Here is a 27,811-nt window from a genome sequence, read left to right as displayed (position 1 = left end):
AAGGCACGGACTCGTGCATCTGAGACACTTTCCTCTGTTACTCGAGGGCAACCCCTTGCACATACGAATGCACATGGAGTTTCCCCTCTTTTAAATCCTAATTTCCCTTACAAACGGTGCTTACTTGCCCTTCTCACACAATTATCCTCCACTACACCGTGCCTTCTCTTGTTCATGGTATTTGTTTCTCATCTCCTGTTTCTCACAGGTACTTAAACTTTCTCCTCTTCTTTCCCTAATACACATACAAACGCAAGGAGGGCCGTATTTCAGAAACAAAAAGGTTTCGATTGTAAGCGTACTGGACGCAGTGCAATCCCAGCCCCTGTGGCCCACCTGTTCAAAATGCTGAAAGCCGCCATTAGTACAAACACACACCGTTGTGTACTAAAACGCAATTTTTATAGTTGGTGTTGGTTTGTTTTATGACCAATCTATGCAATGTAAACTCCCTGAACAAGTTAAGCCATGCGAATGTTCTCTTCCTGTTTCAGGGAAGGCATAGAGTGCTAATGCTCGTTTAATATTGTTAAAGTGGATTTTAAGGTTGTGTTCCTTGTAAATATTGGCATATAAACACTGTTGTATGCAGTTGCTCGTTGGCTTCGTTTCGATATAGCAATGCAATGCACCCCGTTACACACATCACTGGTGTCTTTCTGTAGCTGTTTCAATTGCCTTTTTACAACCTGCACTTTGGGTAATTTTGGGCAGAATGTTCGTGGTGCTGTTCGTGGATCAGCCGCGGCCCGTGGAGGGAGTTCCGTGGGGCAGAAAGGCGGGGCGGGGGAGGGGCAGGGTGGGGGGTACTAAAAACCGGAATATGGATAATTGGAGGTAAGTAAACAATTAAATAAATGAAACGAATTTCGTAGCGCGTGCTGCATCGCATTTTGCGATGCAGGTCGCGCAACAAAATTCGTTTTATTTATTTAATTGTTTACTTACCTCCAATTATCCATATTCCGGTTTTTAGTACCCCCTGCCCCGCCTTTCCGCCCCACGGAACTCCCTCCACGGGCCGCAGCTGTCGTGGATGTCTCCACATAATCGACCAACAAGCGTGTTTATTCGATCTTTAAGGCTCAGGGCAGAAATGCGATCGAACACAGGTAATCCTGCACTGTTGGTCACATCTATCAAGCAGGGCTTCAATATTTCAGATCCTTATCAGGTGTTCCCGCTCGCTGGCCTCGGCCTGTGCTGCTAAGTTTCAGTGTGATGGAGTGCACCACTGCTAAGAAACTTCTACATTTCGCACTGGTGCGCTGCACGCGACCGACTCTCACATATATTGGAAAGTCACAGTTTGGCTCCTGACCCACTGTCACCGGCATCTTCATCTTGGTTCATGTCTACCCTGACATGCCTATTCAATCTGCTCCATGCCCACCATTATCTCCCCCTAACCACCCATTTCAATGAGTCAAGTTTCACACGTTCCGTTACAATTAAACTTCTGGTGTCCACTTCCTCAACCCTTGCACTCCTTCCCACCACTGCAAGCTGGGCTAACCTCGGCACCTAGCGCTCCATTATGTCACTGACCCTGCGCGTGGCCTACTCGCTAAGGGCTTTTTGCAGGGGCTGTGAACATTTTGTGGGAAAATAGTAAACATGGCATCGGTAACTAATACATTTGCAAAAAGTGGAAAATGAAAATCGGAGAAAGCGGGCAAAATGGCAGATTCTATGGAACACGTCAAGAGTGACCATTGGTAATCACGGTAGGTGCGATCCACTTAGTAAGTGGCACTTACATACTTGACCCCACTGCCCACCCCACCATACAACTGCTCGCAGGGACCCATTGTACACACTCCCAGGGACTGTCGTGTGCCAGGCGCTTGCGTTTATTATATGCCTCGATGTTATCTAACAAATGCACAGAGGAGCACTGAAGCAGCGACGCCTGTGTTCTGACCGAGATGGTTGTAAACTTAAAAGAAATACGTCGCCATCATATTCATGGAAGGCAACAAGTAAATGTTAAAAACTATTGGGAACAGTGCCAGTCGCGGCTTGTGGAGGGGGGGTTTCGGGGGTCGCGCGGGGGTGGGGGCCGGGGGGGATTTAAATAAAATACAAATAATCTTACCTTGTCCGCGCCGCCTCGGGTCCGTTGGTGCCTTCAACAGCCGCATCACTGCGCAGTGCTGGCAAGTGAGTGGCAACCCCTCTCAGCCAATCCTGGCGCTGGAGCAGCCCAGGATTGACTTAGGGCATGCTAACTCTCCGCCCGCAAGCCCTTTAGGAGACCGAGGTTTAAGCCTTTGCTCAACCCTCGCTCTCCTAATGGGCAAGCGCCAGCCTGAGCAGACATCAGTGCGCCTGACTGGGCACGGGCGAAATATTCGCAGACCTTCCCCACTCATGCGCACTTGTGCTGCTGCCTGCCCCTGACAATGCCTGTCAGTCAACATGACGCCAGACTGCCCACCCCTTCAGACTCTGAAGGGGGTGGGCAGTCCGACGTCATGCTGACTGACATGCATTGTCAGTTCTCCCTCGGCGTCTCTGAACGTAAGTAAACTGAGAGTTTACTTAAGTTCAGAGACGCCTAGGGAGCTGCGGGCGCGTGCGGCTGGTGAGACAACGCCCCAGCGCCCTAATTAACGCCCCTGGTTTTTTAGGATGTTGATCAGAGCTGAATGATGGACGTGTGGAAGGCTGCAGAGAGGCCAAACAGGACCAGGAGGCAGGGGCAATCCTGTCTTTGAGAAGAAGGGCTTAATCAACTGCCTGGAGTGTGGGTGACTCAGTGCTTCAGCGTGATAGGTAGCCTGACCGTCTGTCCTCTTGAAGATTATTCTTGCTCAAGTTCTCATATAAGTGATTGATGACTGATTTCTTGATGTTTTTTTGTATGAGGGTTAGTAATAGGGCAGAAGTTGGTAAAGTCAGCTGGGTCTAAGGGTGGTTTCTTCAGCAGGGGAAGAATGTAACCTCCTGTATTAACATCTGGCTATGTGCCTTGGGTTGGGGAGGCATTCACAATGTGGAAAAGGGGTGTGAGAGCCCTACCTTAGAGCAGTGCTTCCCAAACATTTTAGAACCATGACCCACTTTTGCGATTCACCTATCGCTAAAGGAATGAGGCAGGCAATTTTTTAAAGTAACTGCAGCATTATATGATAGCACACTGTCACTTACAGACTGCAAATTTTCCTTTGCAATGGCCACTAAATTTGCACAGATATGGGGTTTTACTGAATAAAACTATACTGCATGCAAACAATATTGTATGGGAATGGTGTTTCAGTGAATATTTATCATTTGTGCATCACCAAGTGAAGTGTCTATATTTGTTCTGATCTTTTTATAATCTTCGTTTCCAACACACTTCAGATTCACCAAAAAGTATTTGGTTTTGCTTTTGTAACTGCTGAATGTGTGCAGTTCATTTATAGGTATTTACAATTAGTTGTGTGTTATGAAAAAATGACAGCCTATTACAGCCTTTCCTTTCATGATTGCGTACCCCAGCCAGATTGTCCCATCATTGACTTTACTTTTCATTCTCTGACTGCAAGGTGAGAGAAATTTGTAAACATCAGTCCACGTGTTAAAAAACGTAATCAGCAATTTGTCAGAACACATAGACTGACATTTGACCTATGTGTTTGAAGTGCGGAAAATGTGGCAACGTAAATGTAAAATTTAAAGGCATCTTTATTTATTGATTGAACTTTCACAACCCACCAAAAATCTGCTCACGGCCAACCATTGATTCACGAACAACATTTTGGGAATCATTGACTAAGAGCAACTTGATTTGGCAAGAAGGAAAGGCGTTACCTTCATGGGATGTCCAGGATATTGGATAGACTAGATTGAAGAGGTCCTTTTGGTGTTGAGGTAATGGGGATAACTGAAATTTAGGGGGTTGTGGATGTGATCACAATTTGTCGATCTTCGGGGAGAAGAAGATGTTAATGGTGGTGCATTGGTCAATTGATTACTCTTGTTAACCACAGCTTAATGTAAAAAATTACTCATACTCTCAAAATGCAGACTTTATTGAACATGTTGCTTCGCAACTACTTTATCAATTATTAATTATTCTTTTGCAACTGGCATCAAAGTAGAACTAATCAGGAAGCATCCATTACCCCTCAGTCTTTACAATGACCAGCCTTAGCAGCAAAGTTAATACCTGGGTTGCGACATTACATCACGTAACTTTACCTTGCAAGTTGTTAAAACAACTTGCTGTGGGGGAAGTGCTGTTGGACTGGTTTTGTTTTTATAAGTCCAACACCTTGCCTATTGTTGTTTAGACTGGAGTTGGAATAGTAATTTATACTTTTCCAAAGTCCACTGACCCTAAAGCAAGCAATTGTAACAACTTGCTTGCTAAATTAACGCCTGGGAACGTCTCAGGCGGGGTACTGACTGCATTGTAAAGGCGTGCGGAGTAAATGCCTATGGGATTTCGTCATTACCATTATTAAACATGTAACATGTGCTTTGTGTGTCAGACATATGATAACATAGAAAAAGCATCTACAATCAGACTATGTTTATGAACATTTAACAAATATATCATCCACTCCTGACTTTTATAATGACTTTTTAGGTTTCATAGTCTTTGCATTAATTTTCATCTTTTATACATAGTAGGTTAGACTATCATTCCATTAAGTCCTGTATAAAGGCACTTGCATGGTGCCTAAGCATCATTCATGTGTCCTTATTTTATTAGATACAGAGAACCACAGTGTTCATATGGTGATCGATTGCTCCACATATAATGATCTGTGGCATTTTACTCTCAAAAATCTGGGACATAAATTCACAGAGATCTTCTTAGGTGGAATCAAATAATTTTTCTCTAAGTCAGAGCAATCTATGAAAAGAAGGAACTGCATGAATAGTCTGTGCATCAAGTGTATCACGGAAACATGTTTTTTGAAAACATATCAATCAGTCAGTATGTGTTTAGTGCTGTAAGGAAAAGAAGGAAAGGGCGATCGGTTATGGGGAATGCTCCTAATTTTTACACCTAGCACCCATCACCCTATGTGCGTCACCCTGGTGATCACACTTGTACATAGAAGACTTTGTGCTTTACTTTTGTCTTCTCTTTCCAAAAAAGACATACATTTGGCTAGACTTTGAATTTCGAGCTGGTCATTTATAGAATTCTGAGGCTTTAACCATACAACATCTCAATGAGTAAGCCCTGGACTGCTTGACTTTGGAGCCCTAAGGGTCAAGTGCTAGAAAGGTGCACTTAATGTTCTGTTTAGGATTCAACAGTGAATCACTGACAGAATATTGAAGGTCAGAATATCGACCTACAGAAATATCAACGCAAGAATATCAAAGTCAAGAATATCGACATCCTATCTACATTATGGTAAGTACAAAAATATTGAGAAAAAAATATCGATGTCAAAAATATCATTGTTAAAAATATCGTTTTCTATTTAATTTAAAAAATAATGTAAAATAAAGTAAATAATACAAATAATTAAAATAAACATAGTTAAAAATATTTTAATATGTTTAAAAATTATAAGTAATATAATGTAAAAATAAATTAAACATATACATATAATATATAATATATATACTTACTTATTAATATTTTTTTACAATTATGTTAACTTATAAATAGTTAAAAATATCATCTTTTTAAACTGAATTATATACTACATTAACTAAAATAATACAAAAAATATTAGATAGTGGAGGGTATAAAATTACTATTCCAACTCCAAACAGTGCAACAGTAGGGAAAGTGTTGGCTAGAGTGGGGGTAACAATTACTATTGCCACTCCAGAGACCGCAACAGTAGGGAAAGTGTTGGATAGCGTAAGGGTTAAAATTACTATTCCCACTCCAGTTAGTGCAACAGTAGGGTAAGTATTGGATAGAGGAGGGGATAAAATTACTAATCCAATTCCAAACAGTGCAACAGTAGGGAAAATGTTGGATAGCGTAGGGGTAAAAATTACTATTCCCACCCCAGTGAGTGCAACAGTAGGGAAAGTGTTGGATAGTGTAGGGTTTAAAATTACTATTCCCACTCCAGGGAGTGCAACAGTAGGGAAAGTGTTGGATAGCGCCGGTGTAAAAATTTCTATTCACACTCCAGTGAGTGCAACAGTAGAGAAAGTGTTTGATAGCGTAGGGGTAAAAATTACTATTCCCACTCCAGTGAATGCAACAGTAGGCAAAGTGTTGGATAGCGTAGGGGTTAAATTAACATACTTATTAATTAAATAAGTTTTGTAAAAAAAATAACATATTAATAATTAATTAACAATTTTTTTATAATAAATACCAGTAAAATTTAATTAATATTTACTTAAATAACATTAAATTACCTCCGACTCTATTCCCCCATAAACACACAACCCGCTACACATAAAAAATAACACAATTAATTTAATTAGCAGTTAATCGATGAATACAAATTAATTACCAATGAAAAATGAACTAACAATAAATTAATAATCAATACCAATTAAGAAAAATTCATAATTACTTAATCATAATAAATTACTTCCCACCCTATTCCTCTATAACCCCACAACCTGCTACTCATAAAAAATAACACAATTAATTTAATTATCAATTAATCAATTAATAAAAATTAGTTACTAGTTAATACTAAATTAACAATAAATGAATTAACAATAACAATAAATAAAAACTAATAATAAATTAATTATAATTAAAATATTTAAAAATGTATCAATTAATAAACATTATTTACCAATTAATAATTAATTACCAATAAATTAATAATCAATAACAATAAATAAAAACATATTCATTAATTAATTATAATTATATTACTTCCCACACTATTCCCCTATAAACCCACAATCTGCAACACATAAAAAATAACATAATGAATTTAATTATCATTTCATCAATTAATAAAAGTGAATTACCAATTAATAATTAATTCGCAATAAACTAATTAACAATAACAATAAATAATAAATAATAATACATTCATTATAATTAATATAATGATAAATTAATCAATGAATAAAAATTACCAATTTATAATTAATTAACAATAAATTATTAATCAATAACAATAAATAAAAACATATTAATTAATTAATTATAATTAAATTACTTCCCACCCTATTCCCCTATAAACCCACAACCCGCTCTCATACTAAAACGCAAAATTTACTTTCAAAAAAATTACTAATTTCTAAACATTTAATACATATATTTTAAAATAATAAAAATACATTACAAAAAATGTTAAACATACATATAAAATACATACTAAAATACATAACACTAATATAAATATCGATATTATTAACAACGATATTTTTGCTAACGATATTACTTACTTAGAAATTGCTTACTTCAATATAAAAAAAACTATATTACTTACCATAAGGTCGATATTCTGGTCACCGATATTCTTGACATCGATATTCTGTCCCTATAATATTAAAAACTAGATATTAGTGTTGGTCGACATAAAAAAATCGATATTTTGACTGCGCACCTTCAAGAGTAAGGTTAAGCTCCATCAAACCAATGATAAATAGTTCTCGGTGACACTATCAGAGACCACTAATCCCTGACTGCCCTGGGAATCTCGAAATGTTACCACACTTACTATGATTTTCATCCTGAACAAACACAGAGTAGCTGTATTTTACGAGGGAATCTGAGCCTTTCTTTGTCGATGGACCAGCACTAGTCACATCGAAACCACATTTTGTTATATTATATAAGTCATGATGCATCTAGTTCAGTCACCATGAGAGTGAGCATTGCATACAAAAGTGAATTGCCCAGGGACTCCATTATGCCACCTATTTACTTTCTCTTTCATTACAAGCATTTTTGTATAAAGGTGTGTAAACATATATTCTCCCAAAAATCCACATCCAACTGAAGATATCAAAAACGTAAAGTGTTGATGTAAAAGGTCTAAAGAAAGTGAGGGTGAATATAAGGCAGCTTCAACCTTTACCAGGAAGATTGTGGGTATGAAATATTCTTGATTGATGACTTTTGATCCAACACCATGACACACAGTCCCACGACTAATGGAATCACAGAAAGCGATGTCAACAGACAAGATGTCATCAGAAGTAAAGCTTTTGGTGATAACGGACTTTTAGGTGATCCCTGTTCCTCTAGACTGTAAGTGTCTACGATTTTTATTGAGGTTGGTTGACAAAAATAGCAAATATGACTGTTGTACAGATCACATATATGCAAATGTGACTGTCATACTCCTACATCAAAATTAATTTAAAACTCATAAATATTGCCGTTGCCAAAGAGATCCAGAGGATTTTATTTCATCGCCAGGTCACATACCCCCAAAATGTCAGGTTCAAAGGAAGTTAAGCTCTAAACATATTTTGAGCTGCGCGTGGTCTTTGTTCCCTTGGTCGTGTTCATTTACTTCAAACAATGGAGTAAAGAGGTACAAAGAGCATTTTTGGTAAATAAGCTACTGAAAAGAAAATCTAAAAGACGTCCAATTAATGTCACAATATACATATGTCATTGCCTCAAGGTATCAACCAGTAACACTGCAAACTCACCATAAAACATATTTAAAATTAACAAATGATCTTCTCATAAGAAGCAGCTACATTTTACAAAAGTGCCCTGCTCTATACCAGGCAAGATTGCCCTCCAGTGCTCTTAATTGTATCTTCAATGGCACCGAATATTCCTGTAGCAAACAGTTCTGCAGCGAAGACATAGGTAGGACATTTCATTTCATGACATCATTGAATATTGCTCTGAGCATAGAGGTCATTCCCGTACACAACTGTCCTAAGCCACTGGATCTGGCAAATTCAATCCCAAGTATGTGTCAATTGACTACCTCATATGAGAGACCTTAGATAGTTTGGGATTTACTGTTTTGTATTTACTATGTACATAGCATTGCAAATGCTATGTGTACTTTTTTTCTCACTCTTAAACTAATGCCTGCTCTGCATGGAGGCCTGTGGTTCAACAGTCATTCTGAGCTCCTTTCTGCTCACTTTCCAGGTCACTCGACTACAGAGAGGCCGAGAACTGGATGAGGTTGTGCTCAGAATTCCACTCTTATCGTTTTGGACCATGGACCTTCTCATTGTGACCATCATCAAAGGGAAGGGAAAAAATTAAATGGGTAAAAAGCCTGAGCTACCACTTCTCCTTACTTCCGGGTGATCTTCTTCACCAGCAGGTGGCCAATGACTGAATTAATGTGAACCCAGAATCCTCTTTACACGCCCTCATTGAAATCTCCATCACGTTCTCCACCAATGAGAGGCGCTGAATTATTGAGTAGAGACACACTGTTTGCTCTACCTCTTCCCTTCTCTCCAAGTGGCCTGGTCCTGAGAGAAAGGTTACTGGTGTAGTGTTGAAAAAGATTAAAATCCCCTTCCTGGCTCTCTCCATATGTAATCTCTATCAAAGGAGTCATCCTTAATGGGCAAATAGACTGAACTCCCCTCGTTCTCTTGTTGCGGGCTCCAGAGGGAAGGGAAAAGAACTGGATGGGCTCAGAGGTGAGGCCTTCATTTCCATCCAATTTCCACCAGAGGAAAGCCTGGGGTAGACAATTACTCACCTCCCCTTTCCTTGTGCTTGAGTAAGAGATTTAACATGGAATGAGCGTGCATGCTTCACTGCCCTTCTCTTTTCCAGTGCATTCGTTACAAGAGAGAGAGGCCAAGCATTGAATATCTGCATAATCTGATTGCCCACCTCTACTAACCCTTCGATATTCAGAAGTGAGAGGCCAAAGTTGGAAGGGCATGAACTTTTAATTCCATCTCCTTTCTTTACTGTAGTGGCATGAGAAAGAGGCTAGAGAAAGAGTGAACACTGAGTTCAACTCCTCTCCTCCTGTCTCCTTCAGTGCTACCTCGACTAACACCAGTTCAATGATGCAAGAGTCATATGCACCTTGAACTCTGTCGGGCTATTCACAAAGATAACTTACACTTGTGAATCATTTACATGTGTAAGTTACTCTTATATGTTTGAGTAACTTTAAAAATGTTGGCTATTCACAAAATCAGATTGTAAAGTGACTCAAAAATGTAGGTTTTCCCATCTTCACCCCCTGAAAAAGGGGGTGGAGTCAAATTTATATATAAGTGCCTACTTCCAAAGAAGCAGTAGTAAATCCAGCACTACACTGCCAACCGCCAGTTCTACTGTCACTACCCCAATTATTTTCTATAGGAGGATGTATACCAGTTGTTGACCATGCGTGGCTCTGTACTTACTACAGCTATGAGCTGGAGTAACTAAGTTCGGTTTTGGGTCCTTTTTTTGACCGTAGTAACTTTAGAAGTGCAGTTTGTGAATAGCAAAGGGCTTACTCTTTTGTGGGTGAGTGCATGTCCCTCCCTAAACCCCTCTCTGGCCCTCCCTTAACCCCTCCTAACTCTTCGGTAAATCTCTCCGCTTTATTATTAGCTGTGACCCTCTTTTCAGCCACTCCCTTGATGCCTCCCACATATATACATAAACTTACGTGTGAGGATTTCCCCATACAAAAGGTAAGCGAGGTGGAAGTGGAGGTTTACACTCGCACGTTTGTGAATAGCGTTTTGTAGTACTACTAACATAGTACTACCCAACGCACTACAAAATGTAGTTTGAGTGTCGGCTCCTGTATTTCTCTACTTCCATGTGTCATACTCCAATGCGAAGCAAGAGAAAGAATGAACAGATTGTAGGAATTCACCTATCATCCACTCTGTTTAAGCCCCACTATTGAGACTCCAAAGTCTGAACTGGCATGCATTTTGCTGCCGCTCCACATACCATGTCAAGTCTGCCAGAGTGGCCATGTATTGAATGAGCAAGCACTAAAAGCACTCCGTCTGACGTAAATTCATGCACTCATACATTTCTTCCCTTCCGTCTTCCATGTGAGTCACCATTAACTTATAGCATCACTATTTCTGTAGTTGTATGTATTTGGCCTTCCTGTGGAATTTTTGAAGAGAAGATGACATACGCGCATACCTATGGACAGCGCCAATCGAATTATGAGAGTTGGGGGCTGCAGCGCTTTCTGCATTGCTGGTGGCGCCTGGTGTGACAATCATTCTTGGCGCCCCTACACCCCATGACACCTGCTCGGATTCTCTCACTACCACCAGGCAAAAGTGCCCCTCAACTCTCCAACCATAAGTTATTGCTAGAAACAGCGCCCTCCCTGAAGTCAGCGCCCCCTCCAGAGGTCAGCACTGCCCTTAAGCCGGCCCTGAATACTATCTCAAACTGGCCACATTATGTTTCATAATTCCCCTTACTTGCCACATAATTTTGTCAACCCTGCCCCCTAATGTGTTCCTCACCTGCCACACTATTCCAATAGCCATGCTTAGAGTGGTAAATTATATATCTTATTGGTAGAGTTTTGATAATAACTACTTCGTTGGTGCATGATCAACAAACAGCAGACCATTGGAAGATTACTAGCGGCAAATTGGTGGATGTTTGATATGTTACAAATATTGAAGTGGGCAGGTGATTAGGCAGTTCTTGGTTTTAGAAATTGCATCTTTCATTGGTTAAATTTGGGACTGTACCATTTTTAAAGTAGGTGTTAGGTATGAGCTTGCGAAGTATATCAATCACATTAAAACATCAAAGGCTGCACTACCCCTCAACAACCTGGACTGCTTCAAATGACAAGAATGTTCTCCTACAAGGTTGGCGCATCTTGTTTCTGAGCGACATCACGGCGCCAGATGTAGGTCGTAGTGTGTGTGACGTCACTGTGACGTCACTCGCAGCACCGGTGCCCATTTCATCGTTCCCCTACCACTTGCGTTAAAAGGGAGCTCAAATTAGCATCTCAGTAACTACCAGCTGCGTGCTTATTATTCCTTAGCACATAATTTCGAGTTCCCTGGGTGTAATTAAAAAGAAGGATAATTTGCAGGAGGGTGTAGGTGCAGGTGAAAAATTAAACTAAACTACTCTGTATAAAATGTTCTTGTTTGTGTGGTCTGCAGAGTTTGGTTCTGATGATGAAAAGGAAGTCTGGAGTCTGCATTGTGAAACCTTACGCTTGTGTTTGGGAGTGAATAACGCTGTTCAGTAAAAGCAAAGCTCCGCGCGGAATGCCCTCCAGTAGCCCAGGGTGGGAAATCTTGCCAGCTGGCGCCTCTCTGTGATACTTCCCTTGAGATGCTCCGGTACTTCCCCGAGGGTGAGATCAGGGCTTCCTCCCTCGGGGGCAGGAGTAGGTTCGCGCATTCCTCCTGATGCTGCGGGCTGATTTGGAGGCAGGACCACATTTCCCCGTTTGCCGTGCGATAGATGCTCTGTGCGGTCTCCTAGCAACCACGGAGTAACACGAGAAAGATGCTCTCTCAGGCATGAACTGAGCACATTCTTCTTCCTCATATCCTTCGCCTGTCCGCCCCCTTTCCACCTGCCCACTCTCCTTCAAAATTCCTCCTATCATGCTGTCACACCTACGCACTCCTAAATCTTCCTCCTACCTATTTTCTCAACTCTCGTTCCTCTACTTTCTACTGCCTTTCCAGTATTCCTCGTTATCTGTCTGTCTCATCCCAGCTTCTCTCTTCTACCTCCGCCTTCATCTCCTCTCGTATCTCCTCCACTCCTCACCCATTAGCTCTCTCGCCCCCTTATCTCTTGTTTCTTTCATTCTACCAATGTCCCCGTTTTCCCTCATCTATCTATTGCTATTTATGATACTGTCTTTATTTTACACTTTCTCTCCCACTTTAAATGCACACCCCTTTTAAAGAATCATCCAAACCTCTATTCCATTCCATCACTCTTATATCGTTCTATGACACTTTTACACCCTCCTGTTTCTCTTCACACATTGTGTGTCTTCATATGACTTTAAGCTTGTGCCAAAGTCTTTTCCTCCTGTCCTGAGTCATTCTCTTTTTCACATTATCCCAAGACCTCTTATTCACATTCACCACAGCCCTCTTTCCTTTTTTACATGCTCAGGCCATGGATGGTATGATAAATACTGGTTTCAATGACATCTCTTCCTGTATGGTTCTACTGCTATTAACTCCAAGGGGGTGTTTTTGAAATGATGTTTATGATAGAATATTTTTGTCAGGTAATAGTTACTCCAAAATATTCTGGATCCATATTGTAGTGTGGCTGCTTATCTGCCTTGGTGTGCATTTGTCAATGTGTGTAATAAAAGGGTTTTGAGAAGAGGCATTAAGTGATGACCTTGAACCCAACAAAGTCACAGGAAGTGACATCACTGGAGGTGGTACCATGGGATAAGTAGTCACCACATTTGTGGTCACCAGAAATCCCCTCATCAGAAGTGCAACCACGGAGGATGCTTTTCAGACAATCGCTCTCCTCACAGACCTAAAGTGTAGGGGTGGAAAGTTGCTAACCTGATGCAAATCTGGTTGATGAAGGGAGGGCCGAAGATATTGATCACAATACACGGAATTTTCAAAAACCCGTTGCCAATCCAATGTGCTTCCTTACAGGGGAATCCAAACCAAAACTTTAGATATATTCCACGTCAAGGGCTTAAATAGATTTTTCATAGCTGTACGAGCAAAAACGTTACATGAAATTCATGCAGACATTTCTAGGATAAGCAAAGAATTTCTATGGTCTGATATGAAGTAAGGGTAGTCTGTTGGGGTTGCAGCTGTGAAACTGTGAATTACTTGTGCGATCCCCGAGGCTCAAGCATTAGCCGTGCGAGAGGTGATGGGACACGGAAGCAAGAAACAACTAGCACAAAAAAGAAAACAGATTCTTTTCTATTTAATATAATTATCAGGCAATGGCAAGTATATCAAATAAGCAAATGTATTAATGAGGACACAACTAACTTCACACAACAATAATTCAACCAGGAAAATAAATAATAGAAACGTTCTGAAGGGTTTTGTGGATGAGGTCTTACAATACAGAATTATTCTGGAGGGTCATTAAAGAGTATGGCCATCAAAATATCATTGGACATGTGCATACCATGGTGTGGTATCCAGCCTCAGCTGGTGATCTGTGAAAGTTGTTTCTGGTGTTCCTCACTTTGCCACTAGATTCACGCTATCCTGGCTGATGAGGGGTGTTACCATGAAACCTGTCCCAGGATGCTTGTTTCCGGTTCAGGGAAGACCTTGCTTGGCAGTTCAGGCTGGACTTTTCCCATGAGGAACAGGGCCAAGACTGATTTGCATATGGTTGGGACTGTACTGGGGTTGCGAAGTGAGCTAAAAAACGATGATGGGTCAAACCCAGATCTGTGACTGGGGGTGAGTGTCTGAAAAGTTTCGGCACTCCGTCCATCATCTCCTTGTGTTTGCTTTGTTTGCCCTAAGTTGGTAGGGTATTCCCAGATGTGGGTCCCTTGCTCAGTTTGCTACTGGATACAAGCTGGCCTGGCTGATGAGGGGTGTTACCCAGAAACCGATCCCAGGATGCTTGCTTCTTGTCCAGGGAAGACTTGGCTTGGCAGTTCGGGCTGGACTGTTCCCATGAGGAATTGGGCCAACCAAGACTGATTTGCAAATGGCTGGGTCTGAACTGGGTTTACAATCTAAAGAAGCATTGGCATAGCCAATAGGTCTCGCTTTTGGGACCTTATAAGTATTTAGTTATGTAGCAGAATATCCTTGGTGCAACAACACCAACTGTTGCATGGCTAAACACTTATAAGGCCAAACTTTTTATTTTTAACAAAGTTATTTTAAGGTTTATGGGTGGGTAGGGGTAATGGGGAGGTGAGAATGAATTGAGGTTTTGGTGGGGGTGAAGTAAAGGGAGATGAAAGTGACCTGAGGAATCAGGGATGGGTAGAGATAAAGGGAGGCAAAGGTGGTGTGAGGACTCGGTGGGTAGAGGTAAAGGGAGGAGAGGGTGACATGAGGGCTCAGGGGTGGGTAAAGGGAGGAGATGGTGACTTGAGTGTTCAGAGGTGGATGTAGTAAAGGCAAGTAAGAGTACTTGAGGGTATGGGGTGGACAGAGGTAAAAGGTGATGAAAGTGACTTGATTGAATAGTATGATACAATCAAGCAAGGGGAGCGAAGGGCCCAAGACAAAAGTAAAAGCAGAGTGGCATAAAAATAGCTAAAAATGAGATTGAGCAGGATAGAAGCATGTAACAATAACATAGAAACAAACAATACAAACTCACAAAAGAAAAGCACCATAATCTGAGCGCAAGTGGCACGGTAGAATACTAATCAAGAAATTGGTAGAACACTAATCAAGAAATCTTTCAATACTTGGTGCATGCTCCAGAGGATAAAACACATACAAAGTAAAGTCAACTTGCAGACGCATGCTCACCAATGAAAAGAAAGAAAATACGAGTGACAATGGAGCCAACCTTTGGTAACTAATGGGCGGGCTAAAATTCCCTTTTTAGAAGTTTTTTTTTTTTTTTAAACAAACAATAGATTGTTGCAAGCAATAGGTCATGTGCACTGTCTCAGGTGAGACATAAAATCTAAGTTAAGTGACTGCCATTCATTGGAAGATCTTGAGTCTCAAAGGTAAGATTGTGAACCGAAGGAGATGAAAAGGAAAAGCTACTCTCACCCTCCGGTTGCATCATCGTCATCAGAATAGTGATAACAGTAAAGCCTTACACATGCTGCATAAGTACATTTCACACGCAAGTATTATCCAGTGTCTACTGGCATATTCTTTTTACGTCTATCACAACAATTAGGACAAAAATAACACAATCCTGCCAAGATATAAAACGTGAGCCGAAGCCATATCATTAATGACAGACAGATACGAAAAGCCTGGTAATTTCATGGGTCGGAGCTGGCCCACATTAACAAAAAATAGAAAGAAGCAAAGTCACATCACCACAAAAGGCAGCCCAAACCATCTCATGACCTAGAGGCTGGTCACACCATGAGCTTGGGAGGTGATCACCCTCATTTGAATACCATTTCAACAACGAAAGCAAAGGAGGTGCAAAGAAACTTTAATACAAGGTCTTTGCAAACACGTTAAGCACACTGCTATGTAAAGCACATTCGGCACAGACAGAATCCACATGGCATTTACTGGTGGGAACTTAAAACTCTTGCTGGGCTTACCTGTGACACCATTTGGTGCCACAGTTTAAGTGTGTGTCATCAGCTGCTGGGACCTCATTTTCCAAATGCTTCTGGTCAGGTGAAGGACACAGGCAGACTTGCCTGCGGCACATGGTGTGAAGAAGCCACAGAAATTATGAAAAAATGTCGATTATCACGTCCCGTGTCCAAATAAATAACACAGGAAGTTGGGGCAGGAAGAGCAGCAATTATGACAAAAAAAAGGAACGATTTTCTCCTGTAAACTACCACATCAAATTTTTGGACAACCGGCAACAAAGGATTTGGCAGCATGTTCAACAAAGGCAGCCACTTTTAGAAATGCAACATGGGAAAGGGCAACAATGTTGAGTTGCCAGGTTATGGAGAATAGAATGTAATTTCACTCAAATTGAACTGGTTTGTGGTGTATTATCAGAGCTATGGCTAGATGCTTTTAGATGGGGAAAAGTAGACATGGGCAAGCTATAAGCCTGGCATTTGGTAAGGAGATGAGTTTTTTTTTTAATTCCCTTGTGTACACTCCTTAATGTGCAGGACACATCTTTGCTCTTACAGGAAGCTTTAATATACAGATATAAAGGCTTCTGAACACCTGGTCCTGCCTGTCTACGAGCAAACCCATGTGCGGACAACAAATCCACAGTGTAGGGGTTGTTTGGCAACAAGAGGCAGAAGCCATGTTGGCGCATTATTACCCATTAACACAGCTTAGCCTTTGAGGCGAAAGGAGGAGGAATGTAGATGAGCAAACACATTAAGATGACAATATCAGTTTGTAGCAAGTGGATATCTGTCTTGCTTTCTTCATTAACCTCGACTGCAATGACTGGTTTTGAAAAGTCCGTCCGAGTTTAAAAGTAATAACACAAAGAAGGACATTAAGAGAAGAAAGGAATTGGGAAAATCATTGGTAGCAAATTAAATATAATAGATCATCTCAAGATAAATATAAATGCATATTGAGGAGAAAATCACCATAATCATCAGGCACAAAGAAGGAAGTGCTCAAGTGACAGTAAAATGTATGCTGTCTAAATTTAAACAGATTTCAGCAAGACTGCTGCAATTTCCTACTGCCTTAATGCGCATGGCTTTTCACCACAGATGGTAAAGAATTACGGAAAAGATGGAGTCTGTCATCTGCAAGTTCTGACCTATCTACAACTGTTTTGGACTAAGGTTACATGTGCACAAACTCTTTAGCGCAAGGTATTTGAGAAATGTACAATGAAATCTTTGAAGCACGTGCATATCCTAAAACTACAGCAGAACAAATCAGATTTTTAAAGGCATGGCTAGCCTACATGCTGGCCGCTGGAGTGCCAAAAGTGAAAGTGATCACGATGCACTCACTTAATTACCTGTGACGGGAAAAAGACAGTTGGCGGCTGCGCGCATGCACGCACACATTCACGCAAGCTTTAGGTCAGCAAAAGCCTCTGGTAGCACTTAGAAAACCCCTTACTAAAAGTCGAGCAGCAGCGTATGCGCTGCTCTAGGCTGGACCTAAAAACAATGATGGATTCAAGCCAGATCTGTGACTGGGGGTGAGTGCCTGAAAAGTTTCAGCGTGTATTGTACTACAGCATTTATATAGCTTGTACTACATCTATGTGGGTCACGCCCATGCTCTTGAGTTAAAATGTGCTATAGAAAACTTCAAAACAATAAATAAACAGGTTATACAGAAAGTTTCATTCTCCTCGCATCTGGTTTGTTGGAGTTTGAGGGGGATGCAAATCGCACTCTTCCAAGAGAAGCCGCTAGTAAGAAACAGTAATATATATTGTATAGAAAAAAATATGAATTGCAATAATATAAAATAGCATACAGAAGTAGCAAACAGAAAAATTAATGAATGTAAAAAAACATTCCCATCCTTCCAGGTTCTATAGAAATCAGAAGATACAACGTGTTAGTTTAGTCATTTGTCTGCACTCATGTTGAAAAAATAAAGTAGTTTGTAACTTTCCCTAAACAAAAGTTTTCTCAGGGTCTGTTTCCTGTGGGGTGAAAAAAAGTCTCAGCGAGGTCGGAGGAGCTAGGGTGTTACATAAATGTCTGTCTACCACGCATTAATTTACACTCCAGTGCTCTTACCCTCAGACTTGTCCTCCTCCTCATCACGAACAACCTAGAAATACCCACATCTCCGACACAGGTAGGCACCAGAGACTAAATGTAATCCTCCCTCCTGTGGCAGAAAAACAAACTGAACCCTGCACTAATCTCAAGAATATATTTTCCAACTTCCAAAGATGCAAATATGTTCAAAAGTTTTTGGGAGAAAAAATAATAGTATTTGATGTTCCTAAGTGGGAGGTTCTTAACTAAGATGCACCAGTAGTGGTTTTGAACACATAAATTATGAAAATAATCACCTATCTAAGAACACGTCAAAGGCATACTAAAGCAAACATGCCCTCATCCAGTCTATTTTCTTTCACAAGCCAGATAGCCAAAATTCTTGGCCACAAACTATCATAGTCTGTTTATCACAAACATAAAATTCATACCATACAATAGAAAAATATAGATTATTTTTTAAAAAATTGTTCATTGTTTTATTTCAAATATAAACTGATGAAGCCTTCATCATGACATCGCATAATTTTCTGGACAGGGTTGCCAACATGTGGCACATTTTCAGGGGGGCAACATTATTGTCCTTTGCCCTGCTATGTGGTATGATGTTGTGGATACATTTTATACAGTGAAGTCAAGAGGCTGAGATTATAATTGTGGCTGCCACACTTAAAAAAATGTGTAAACTTGGCCAAATCTGTGTTGCACTAATGCTTTGTGACCTCATCTGCTTACTTTCAGAGCACTAACAGCAGGGTAAATGTCTGGTCCTGGCCAACCAATGTGTCCAACATATACAGAATTTAGAAAGAGGAACCATGCTGGTAAGAAGTGTTTTACTGATGTCTGCCCACCCACGGCCACAGAAACAGTGGGTAAATTAGACAGAAAGGTCCCAGGAAAATGATTTCTGATCGCAGTTTCCTCCCTTTATCAAACTGTGTGGTTTTGGGCAAATCTGTGTCTCCCAATTTCTCTCTTACCTTATTTACGACAATCTGGAACGCTTTGATTTAAAATAAATGTTAGCAGAAAGCGCTTTATAAAACCTGAACAACATACTTGCATACTGGACATTTCACCTTGGGGTGAAAACCTATAGCCTGGCGTCTATTCTCGGCTTTGATCTAGTAGATGACAGCTTTGGGACTGGCAACCGAGATTATAATCGCCATTTTACCATTTTAGCAAATGGTGTGATCCTCGTCAAATCACTTTTCCTCCCGAATTTACTGTTGCTCTTCTTCTGTGTATGGAAAGTGTTTAGTTCTAAATACTTAGTATACATGCACAAAAAGTGGACAGACCACCAGCAGACCCATGAACCGATATGCCTTGCCATCTCCAGGGGCGTAACACAGGCCCCCCGCAGCCCTGCGGTGTGGGGGGGGGGCAAGATCCAAGGGGCCCCCTCAGCACAGCACTCTGGCTGCCAAGCTCCTGATTGAGCATGGAGGGCCCCCCACCCCCACGTGCCTTGCAGGGAGGACCCCTCAAGTTTTGTTACGCCAGTGGCCATCCCCCCTACCAGCATAATTCAGTTTTACTCAGAACACTGATTGAATATCGAAACATATTTACAAGAAAATGTCAGAGAGCGGAGCTGTGGCCATTTTTGGCAGCGCCGCGCTGCAACATTTTCAAGACGCAGGGATGCGACGTATTCGCCAAAATACAGCGCACTCCTAGCGCCGGCACAAAAACATCTGCCTAGTGCCAACGCAGGCACTCTTCCGCCATGTTGCAAGGGTGCCTTCGCTGCAGGGATATTTGTTTATGTGCAGAAAGGGACATCTTCCTGCACGTAAACAATCAATAATGGCGATTTGCACGTTCTATGAATGCAGAACACATGGAAAGAGCAAAAAACAAGGAGAACTAATAAGTTCTCTTTGTTTTTGGTGCTGCCTCAGTCTTTTTAATGAGGGGAAGTGTCAAAAAGCAATGTGTTGCGGTGGAACGCCCACGGCAACACCCATTGCACGCCCCTTTGCCGCAGAGGATTGAGGCGGAAAGGGGCATATTTACAAGGTGGCGGTAAGCCGGGCAAAGTGGCTTAGCGCCATCTTGTAAATATGGAAAATGGCGCTGCGCCACCGGAGCATCCAAAGAGGGATGCTCCGGTGAGGGCTTGTAAATACGCCCCAACGTGTCAAAAATATCGAGACGGTAAGTTCAAATAGATAAGTATAGATTTACTATACTTCCTGTAGCCTTCTAAATAAGATAATGTAAGGACAACTGGGAGATAAACAATTAGATGCACATGACCACAAGCCTCTGACAGCGTACTTTAGGGTATTACTGGCTTTGGGTACTTCCTTGGTGAACCCAGTATTAGTGTTTCACGTTTAGTTGTCGACGGCGAGTTTGCTCTCTGTCCCTCTCATATATAAACAGAATGAATGCACGTGTACCTGTCCACGTGCACTTGATTTTCCTCTCCATAAAGATGCAAAATAAATGCAGACTCCTCTCTCTGGTCCTGGTGCAAAAAGTGCATGCAAACCGCCCTCTCCCATATATAAACTAAAAATATACCTCCGCTTAATATCGTGTTATTCATACATATGCAAAGTATAGTAGCTTGTAACACGGGAACATCACTTCCGCCTCAAACACACATTAAGTGCACAGAGCCCTGGATCACAAAGCCCCCATCACCCCTCGGAAATGCAGTTGTTGCATCAATGCGCTTTCACTGTTGGCTCCAGTGCAGCACGCTAAGAAAATGCACGTGCGTGTTTGTTATTGTTCGCAGTGAATCACGGCGCTTGCAGACAAGGAGCGGGAAAGGCAACGCAGCGTTCTCTCATGATCAGATCCACCCTGCAGTTGGAAGGCATACACATGCAGAACATTACCATGAACATACATGTGCTACCTGCACCGTCGGCTTCAGCCCTACCCCACGCGCACATACGAATGAAATGCCCACTCACTGGCCTCATCTGTTATGCAGAATGGATGCACCACACAGAATGCATGCACGTGACCCCAGTGCCATGTCAGGCGCGCCCGCTCACAGCACGCACGACGAGTGCAGCCCGCAGACAGCGTGCGCATGTGTGCAATGGGAGAGGGGGCACCTGCGGAGCAGAAGTGCACTCCTGTGTGGGAGTGACGCCGGGTCATGCACACCTCTGTTTAGCCCCGCCCCCTCCACGCACAGCATATGTAATGCCAAGCACACACACAGACTAAACCGCACTGGTCCTCACGTGAACCGGGGGGTGCTGCAGTGCACACTTGGGTTTGCGTGACAGGGAGTACACTCACACCTCTGTTCTGCCCCGCCCCTTCACGTACACAATATATAGAGCCAAGATCTCTCACGAAAATTCGGACTAAACGGCGCTAGCCCTCACATGGACGTGCGCGCCGGGAGGGTCGATGGACTGCACTGCACTCTTGTGCGAGAGTGCACGCTGCCCCCAGTCCCCACCCCCACAAGCACAGTCTAAGCACATGCACGCACAGTGATGCCAAGCCCTCCCCTGCGCGTGCAGCCTCCAGCCCGGTGTGTGCACCAGGAGGGAGGGCGGCCTCCGAGCTGTGCGTAGAGCAGTCCTGAGTGGGAGTGACAGAGAGTGCCTGAGCTCCGGAGTCCTCCAGACGCCCCTCCGCGCCTGGCTCCGTCTGTGGATGTGCGTCTCTCTCCGGCAGCCCCCTCCCTCCTCAGACTCCCGCCCGGCACTGGCAGCTCGCAGCCCTCCGCACAGCTCGCTGTGATGCCGAGGGCAGGAGGGGGTACCACGCGTGCCGTCCGGCCCTAGCCCGGGAGGAGCTGCGCCCCTGGTCGCCGCAGCCTGAAGGGCAGAGCGGGGGGCAGAGGCGCCCCTGGCGGAGGAGAGTAGGGGCAGCGGGGTGACAGAGCGGACCAAAGTAGGAGGCGGCGGCGGCGGCACTTGTTGGGCGCCCGGGCCGGGCAGCGGCGAGGATGGGCACCCTGCGGGACCTGCAGTACGCCCTCCAGGAGAAGATCGAGGAGCTCCGGCAGCGGGACGCCCTCATCGACGAGCTGGAGCTGGAGCTCGACCAGAAGGACGAGCTCATCCAAAAGCTGCAGAACGAACTGGACAAGTACCGCTCGGTCATCCGGCCGGCCACGGTGCTCACCCAGAAGCCGTGCCCCAGCGCCCTGGGCGAGCAGCGCACCAAGCGCCAGGCCATCTCCGCCGAGCCCACCGCCTTCGACCTGCAGGACCTCAGCCATGTCACCCTGCCCTTCTACCCCAAGAGCCCACAGTAAGCCGCAGCCTTGTGTCCATCTCGCATCCGCCTGTCTCGTTGGTAGTTGGTGTGCTGTTGTTGTCTGTCCCTCCAGCGCCTCCTCCTGCGCCTTCCGCTTTCCATTTGTGTCCTCATCCGTCGAACCCGTGTCTCACTAACACTCCTGGGGGGCTCGGCTTGTGCCAGAGGCCCCTCCGCGGTAACCGCTCTCATCTCTGTCCTCTGTGTTGTTGTCTGGTGTCAAGGTATGTGCAACCTTAAACGGACTTTTTCTCTTCTTGACTGAGCATGAAGCAAAAGCGACCCCTCTTTCCTCGCCCCCCGCGATGCGCCTCGGCCCCCCTGAAAGATAAGGCAATGTTGAAATGCGGCGCTGCATGTGTTTGACTAACTGCGCGTCTGTACCTCTCATGTAGCGCGTGTTTCTCAAGCCATGTGTTTTAGAAGAAAGCGACAAACTCCCCAAGGGGTGACACCGGTGGGAGGTTGACAGAGGGGTGGAACGAGGCCCCTCTGAAGGGTTAGGTGGTACCTGATTGGCGCAGACTCTAAGTGACTGGAAAGGCGCCTGCCTCACTGGTCCAGGGATGCTGCAGGTTCCTTACAAACACAACACAAAGAACGCTTCACCGAGCACAGACCTGGAAGGGGCACGTTACGGTTCTCGCGGCCACACTTCCCTAATAGGGGATGCCGGCTTCGGGAAGGAGGCAGCTCCGCATTTCACCAAAGATAGAAAACGCGCACACGCTGCATGAACTTCCTCAGACATCTGTTGCCATTGGCTGCTCTCATTGGAAGGCATCACCAGGGGCTTCCGCAGTGTAATTCAAGGCGACAGCCAGGAAGTGTCACCAAGAGGTCTGGGAAACACGCCTGTGCCTTGGTTGGTGGGAGCATGAGTCCAGGGAGGAGATAGGAGAGATATGCCATCTGACTCACAGGCGCTTCTTTCAGACGCAGGTGCAGGAAGGGGGGGGGGGGGGGGGGCAGGTGGAGCACGGCATAGAAGCAACGCACATTCCAAAGGGGGTTGGGTGACGAGGTATTTTGTGCACCTGATTTTTGGCCACCCTTGTGTTGCGTAATTCCACACACTTCAGTTGACAATCGGCTGAGTTGCTATAGATGATGTTTTGAACGCTCTGTGTGTTCATGCCATATTTAGAGCGCCTAGAGCGTGGCCATAGTCCTCCAAGCGCTCTTCTTTACAGTCGGAGATGCCAATCCAAGGGAAAAGGGGATTCCATGTCCGTCCAACGGATCCCCGGAGGTGCCTGACCCTTCTACTGTTGCTCATTTAAAATTCCAGTCACAACCCATGTTTTAATAAAGTTATTAAAGCAGGGGCGAAGCTGTTACTAATTAAAGGGTTGAGTTTTTCAGGTGAGGAGGATACGTAAAGAAAGGGCGCGAAACAAAGTGGCTTGTCCAAGATCACACAGTTCCTGTCATTCACCCGGGGAGGCGAAGACTGAACGTTGGTCCCCTGGCTCTGCCGTCATCGTTTTAAGTTACTCTGTACCTTCACCCCTCTGGTTTTAAATTGTGATTTAACATTTTCCATAATAGCACAAGTCCATTCAAGCGGCATTAAAAGTGTCTTAAGGTAGGCTGACTAGTTGAATGAATGCGCATCCGAAATTGACCTCAGGGATCGGATCGTCGTTTTTTTGTGATATTATGTAATGCTATGCAAAATAGATCAGAAATTGAGCCCGTCCTAATGTGTGTGGGAAGGTACAAGACAAGGGCATGGTTTGCATGCAAACCTGCGTGCGTTTTTCTGACTGTACACAACGTGCTCAGTGACATGGGAGAAACGGACTGGGCATAACCAGGCAGAAGCTGAAGCCTGCGAGGGAGCCTGACGAGGCGGATGGCGCTCTCCGCCCCAGGCAACTTTTCAACATGACTGGAAGAGAAGGTTCTCTTTATGCCTCTGGGATTTGTTGCAAAAAGATCACACAGACTGGTCAAACCTGGAAACGAAGTAAATCCCTAATGTACTGGATCTACGGCTGACACTTTATTCAACGAACCGCTCCTACGGGTAGGATCACTGTCCAGTTCGAAGGTCTCCTGCCCCAGAAATATTCCATCATCACTGGGGCCCTGGTCAGATTAAAAAGAAAAAAATGACATTAACCGGCAGGTTTAATATTTTTCTAGCTTGTCTCAATATTGGCGGATAAAGAAAGATAGGGCTTAAAAGCAATTTGTACAAGATCACACAAGTTGCTTGCTTGGAAGATGTGAGTTTCATCTAGATCTCTATGGTTCCCAACTGGCCCACTAGAGAATATAGCTGTGAGTTTGAGGTCAAAGAGACTGCGCCTGCCTCCGCTGTGTGAAGAGTAGGTGATGCCGTAGTGGCGCTGGAGATCACCTGTTGCCGAGTTTGAGGCATGCATGCCTCCATAGGAAGCCATTCCCCTAGCCCCTTTGTTTTTGTGTGGGATGGGCCAGTGCTTGTTGTCCTGTCTTTGTCCTCAACCCGAAGCGAACCTGGGAGCCAGGCTGCTTCAGCTTGTGCCCTCGCCCCAGCGGCCACTTTCCGAAAGGATAGTAAGTCAGCTGGAGAAATGGAGCGCACAGGACTGACAGGGAAACAAGAGAGCACACCGGCCTGAGAGGGGAGCAAGAGAGCACACAGGGCTGAGAGGGGAGCAAGAGAGCACACGGGGGAGCAAGAGAGCACACCGGGCTGAGAGGGGAGCAAGAGAGCACACAGGGCTGAGGGGGGAGCAAGAGAGCACACCGGGCTGAGAGGGGAGCAAGAGAGCACACCGGGCTGAGAGGGGAGCAAGAGAGCACACAGGGCTGAGAGGGGAGCAAGAGAGCACCCATGACTGACAGGGAAACAAGAGAGCACACCGGGCTGAGAGGGGAGTAAGAGAGCACACGGAGCTGAGAGGGGAGCAAGAGAGCACACGGGTCTGAGAGGGGAGAAGAGAGCACATGGGGCTGAGAGGGGAGTAAGAGAGCACACAGGACTGACAGGGAAGCAAGAGATCGCACATGTCTGAGAGGGGTGCAAGAGAGCACATAGGTCTGAGAGGGAAGGAAGAGAGCACATAGGACTGACAGGGAAGCAAGAGAGTGCACAGGTCTGAGAGGGGTGCAAGAGAGCGCATAGGTCTGAGAGGGGAGCAAGAGAGTGCACGGGTCGGACAGGGGAGCAAGAGCGCCTTGGGCTGGCAGTGGAGCAAGAGACCACAGGGTTGGACAGGGGAGCATTGGAGAGCGCACAGGTCTGTCAGGGGAGCAAGAGAGCACACGGGACTGACATGAGCAAGAGAGCACACGGGGCTGGCAGTGGAGCAAGAGAGTACACGGGTCGGACAGGGGAGCAAGAGAGCACACGGGTCGGACAGGGGAGCAAGAGAGCACACGGGACTGACATGAACAAGAGAGCACACAGGGCTGACAGGTGAGCAAGAGAGCACACGGGGCTGACTGGTGAGCAAGGGAGCACACGGGGCTGACAGGTGAGCAAGAGAGCACACGGGGCTGACAGGTGAGCAAGAGAGCACACGGGGCTGACAGGTGAGCAAGGGAGCACATAGGTTTGACAGGGGAGAAAGACAGCGCACAGAACTGAAGTGAATAGGAACACACAGGACTGTCTGGGGAGCACAGGAGCACACAGGACGTGCAGGTGAACAATGGAGCACACAGGACTGGCAGAAGAACAAGGGAGCACGCATAGCTGACAGGGGGAACAATGAAGCACATAAGACTGGCGGGGGGGAATGGAAGCACGGCGAACTAGCACGGGTCAAGGGAGCACGCGGAACACGAAGGAAATCTTCGGCAGTGGAGCAAAATAGCACATGTTGCACGTGAACGCCGGTTCTGTGGCACCTCCTGTCGCATCTAAAAGGGGCGTCCCACTGTACCTCGTCTCCCAACTCAGTGACGTAGGCGGAAATGATTTGTAGTGTCTGCCTTGCTTCCCAAGCATGAAGCTGCCTAGATTCAGTGGGTGGGCTGGCGTTGCTTCAGAGGAAATGCTGCATCAGGTGACAGATATATGGTTTTGGTATATGACTGGGAAAGCATAGACCTCGGTTTTGATATCCGTCAAGGCATTATAGCTTATTTTTCAGAAGAAAGGCAGAGAGAGGGCTCAACTGTGACCGCAAAAACGTATGAACCGTGTCATCTCACCGTACCATTATTGATTAGTCAAACACTATGATCAAAAGCTGAACTTCTTAAAACGAAAGATATAGCAAGAAAGGGAAATATTGGAGAGATTAAAAAATAATGAGAATAGTTAAAGGGGGGAGTCAATAGCCAGAGGGACGGGGACGAGGGGAGGTAGATAGACCGGCAAACTCGACAGACGGAGATAGAAAAGTGAGTCCAGTGATAGGTAGGTAGAGGGAAAGGGAGAGAAACAAGTAGCTAAACAGAGCGAGGTGGGAAAAGGTAGCTAGAATTGGAGGGATGTAAGTGTGTTCCTACAAAGGTTTTTGTGTAGGCAGAGCAGGGCAACAGATACGATGGGCAGTTAGATGCAGTGGTAGGTAGAGCTACTGTGAGGTAAATACACAGAGAGGTACACATTAGACATGGGCGGCGAACTCAGCTCCATTTGCGGAGTTTTTCGAGCTCCACAGAGCACGCGCAGTTCCAAAAATATCCGCTCCGTGAAGGGGAGTTTTTTCCTCGCTCGAGGTCTTTGGACAAGCGCGAGCTAGGAAAATCCAACGCTAGCCCACCTCCCAGCGAGATTTCTCAATGCGGGCAGTCGCGGATGGTCGCGACTGCTCGCGTTAAGAAACCATTCGTTCGCGTTGAGGAAGCTGCCGCTCGACTAGAAAATCTACTTGAGCGGCAGAAAGAAGCAGCGCCCTCTTGCGCTGTGCATGGCGCTGTTTGTGCTCATTTTCAAGTGCAGAACAAACACCCGACGCTACAACAACGTGAACGCTGCAACTTAATGCACTCTGCCCAGGCCTGGTTCATATGTATGTAGAGATACTTGGAGGTTGATAAAGTTGTTGCTAGAAAGGTGGCGGGATAGATAGGAGGTTAGCGAGGTGAGATAGGTAGACAGGTGGGTTCAGGGAGTAGTAGAGCGATAGGTCGGAAAATTGGAAGGAAGATACATGTGGATGTTGGTAGGTTGAGGGATTGGGAGGGATGGGTATGTACATTTAACATGCTTGTATGTAGATGGCCACAGGTAAATAGGTCAATAAACATATAGATACATGTACAGACAGACACGCAGCTCCCTGTAAGCAGGCAGGTTTGTAAGCTATAATATTGCAAATGTTAATTTCTTTATGCAATAAATGTAAGGGTGCCATGCCACATTGACATGTTTTCATATAAACGTTCCTTTTCAACTAGTTCTGGTGTGAAAAATGCGTTTAAATAATAAAAACAAACCATTTACCATTTTTTTA

General features: G+C 44.4%; 1 protein-coding gene across 2 annotated transcripts in view; it reads left to right on the top strand.

Annotated features, from left to right (window-relative positions):
- PRKG1 (protein kinase cGMP-dependent 1) overlaps positions 1–27,811 on the top strand; it is a 1,992,201-nt gene that overhangs the window by 284,833 nt on the left and 1,679,557 nt on the right. Inside the window, exon 1 of one of the 2 annotated variants that reach the window (XM_085605347.1) lies at positions 21,741–22,403. The exons of the other annotated variant lie outside the window; for it this stretch is intronic. Within the exon in view, the coding sequence (XP_085461473.1) occupies positions 22,096–22,403 (308 nt within the window). The 5' untranslated portion in view covers positions 21,741–22,095. Of the gene's footprint in view, positions 1–21,740; positions 22,404–27,811 lie in introns of those variants that run through there. 2 annotated transcript variants of the gene reach the window in all.

This window comes from Triturus cristatus, chromosome 1_2 (assembly GCF_964204655.1).
Source record: "Triturus cristatus chromosome 1_2, aTriCri1.1, whole genome shotgun sequence".
NCBI classification, from domain to species: Eukaryota; Metazoa; Chordata; class Amphibia; order Caudata; family Salamandridae; genus Triturus; species Triturus cristatus.
This window is presented reverse-complemented; position numbering and strand designations above follow the sequence as displayed.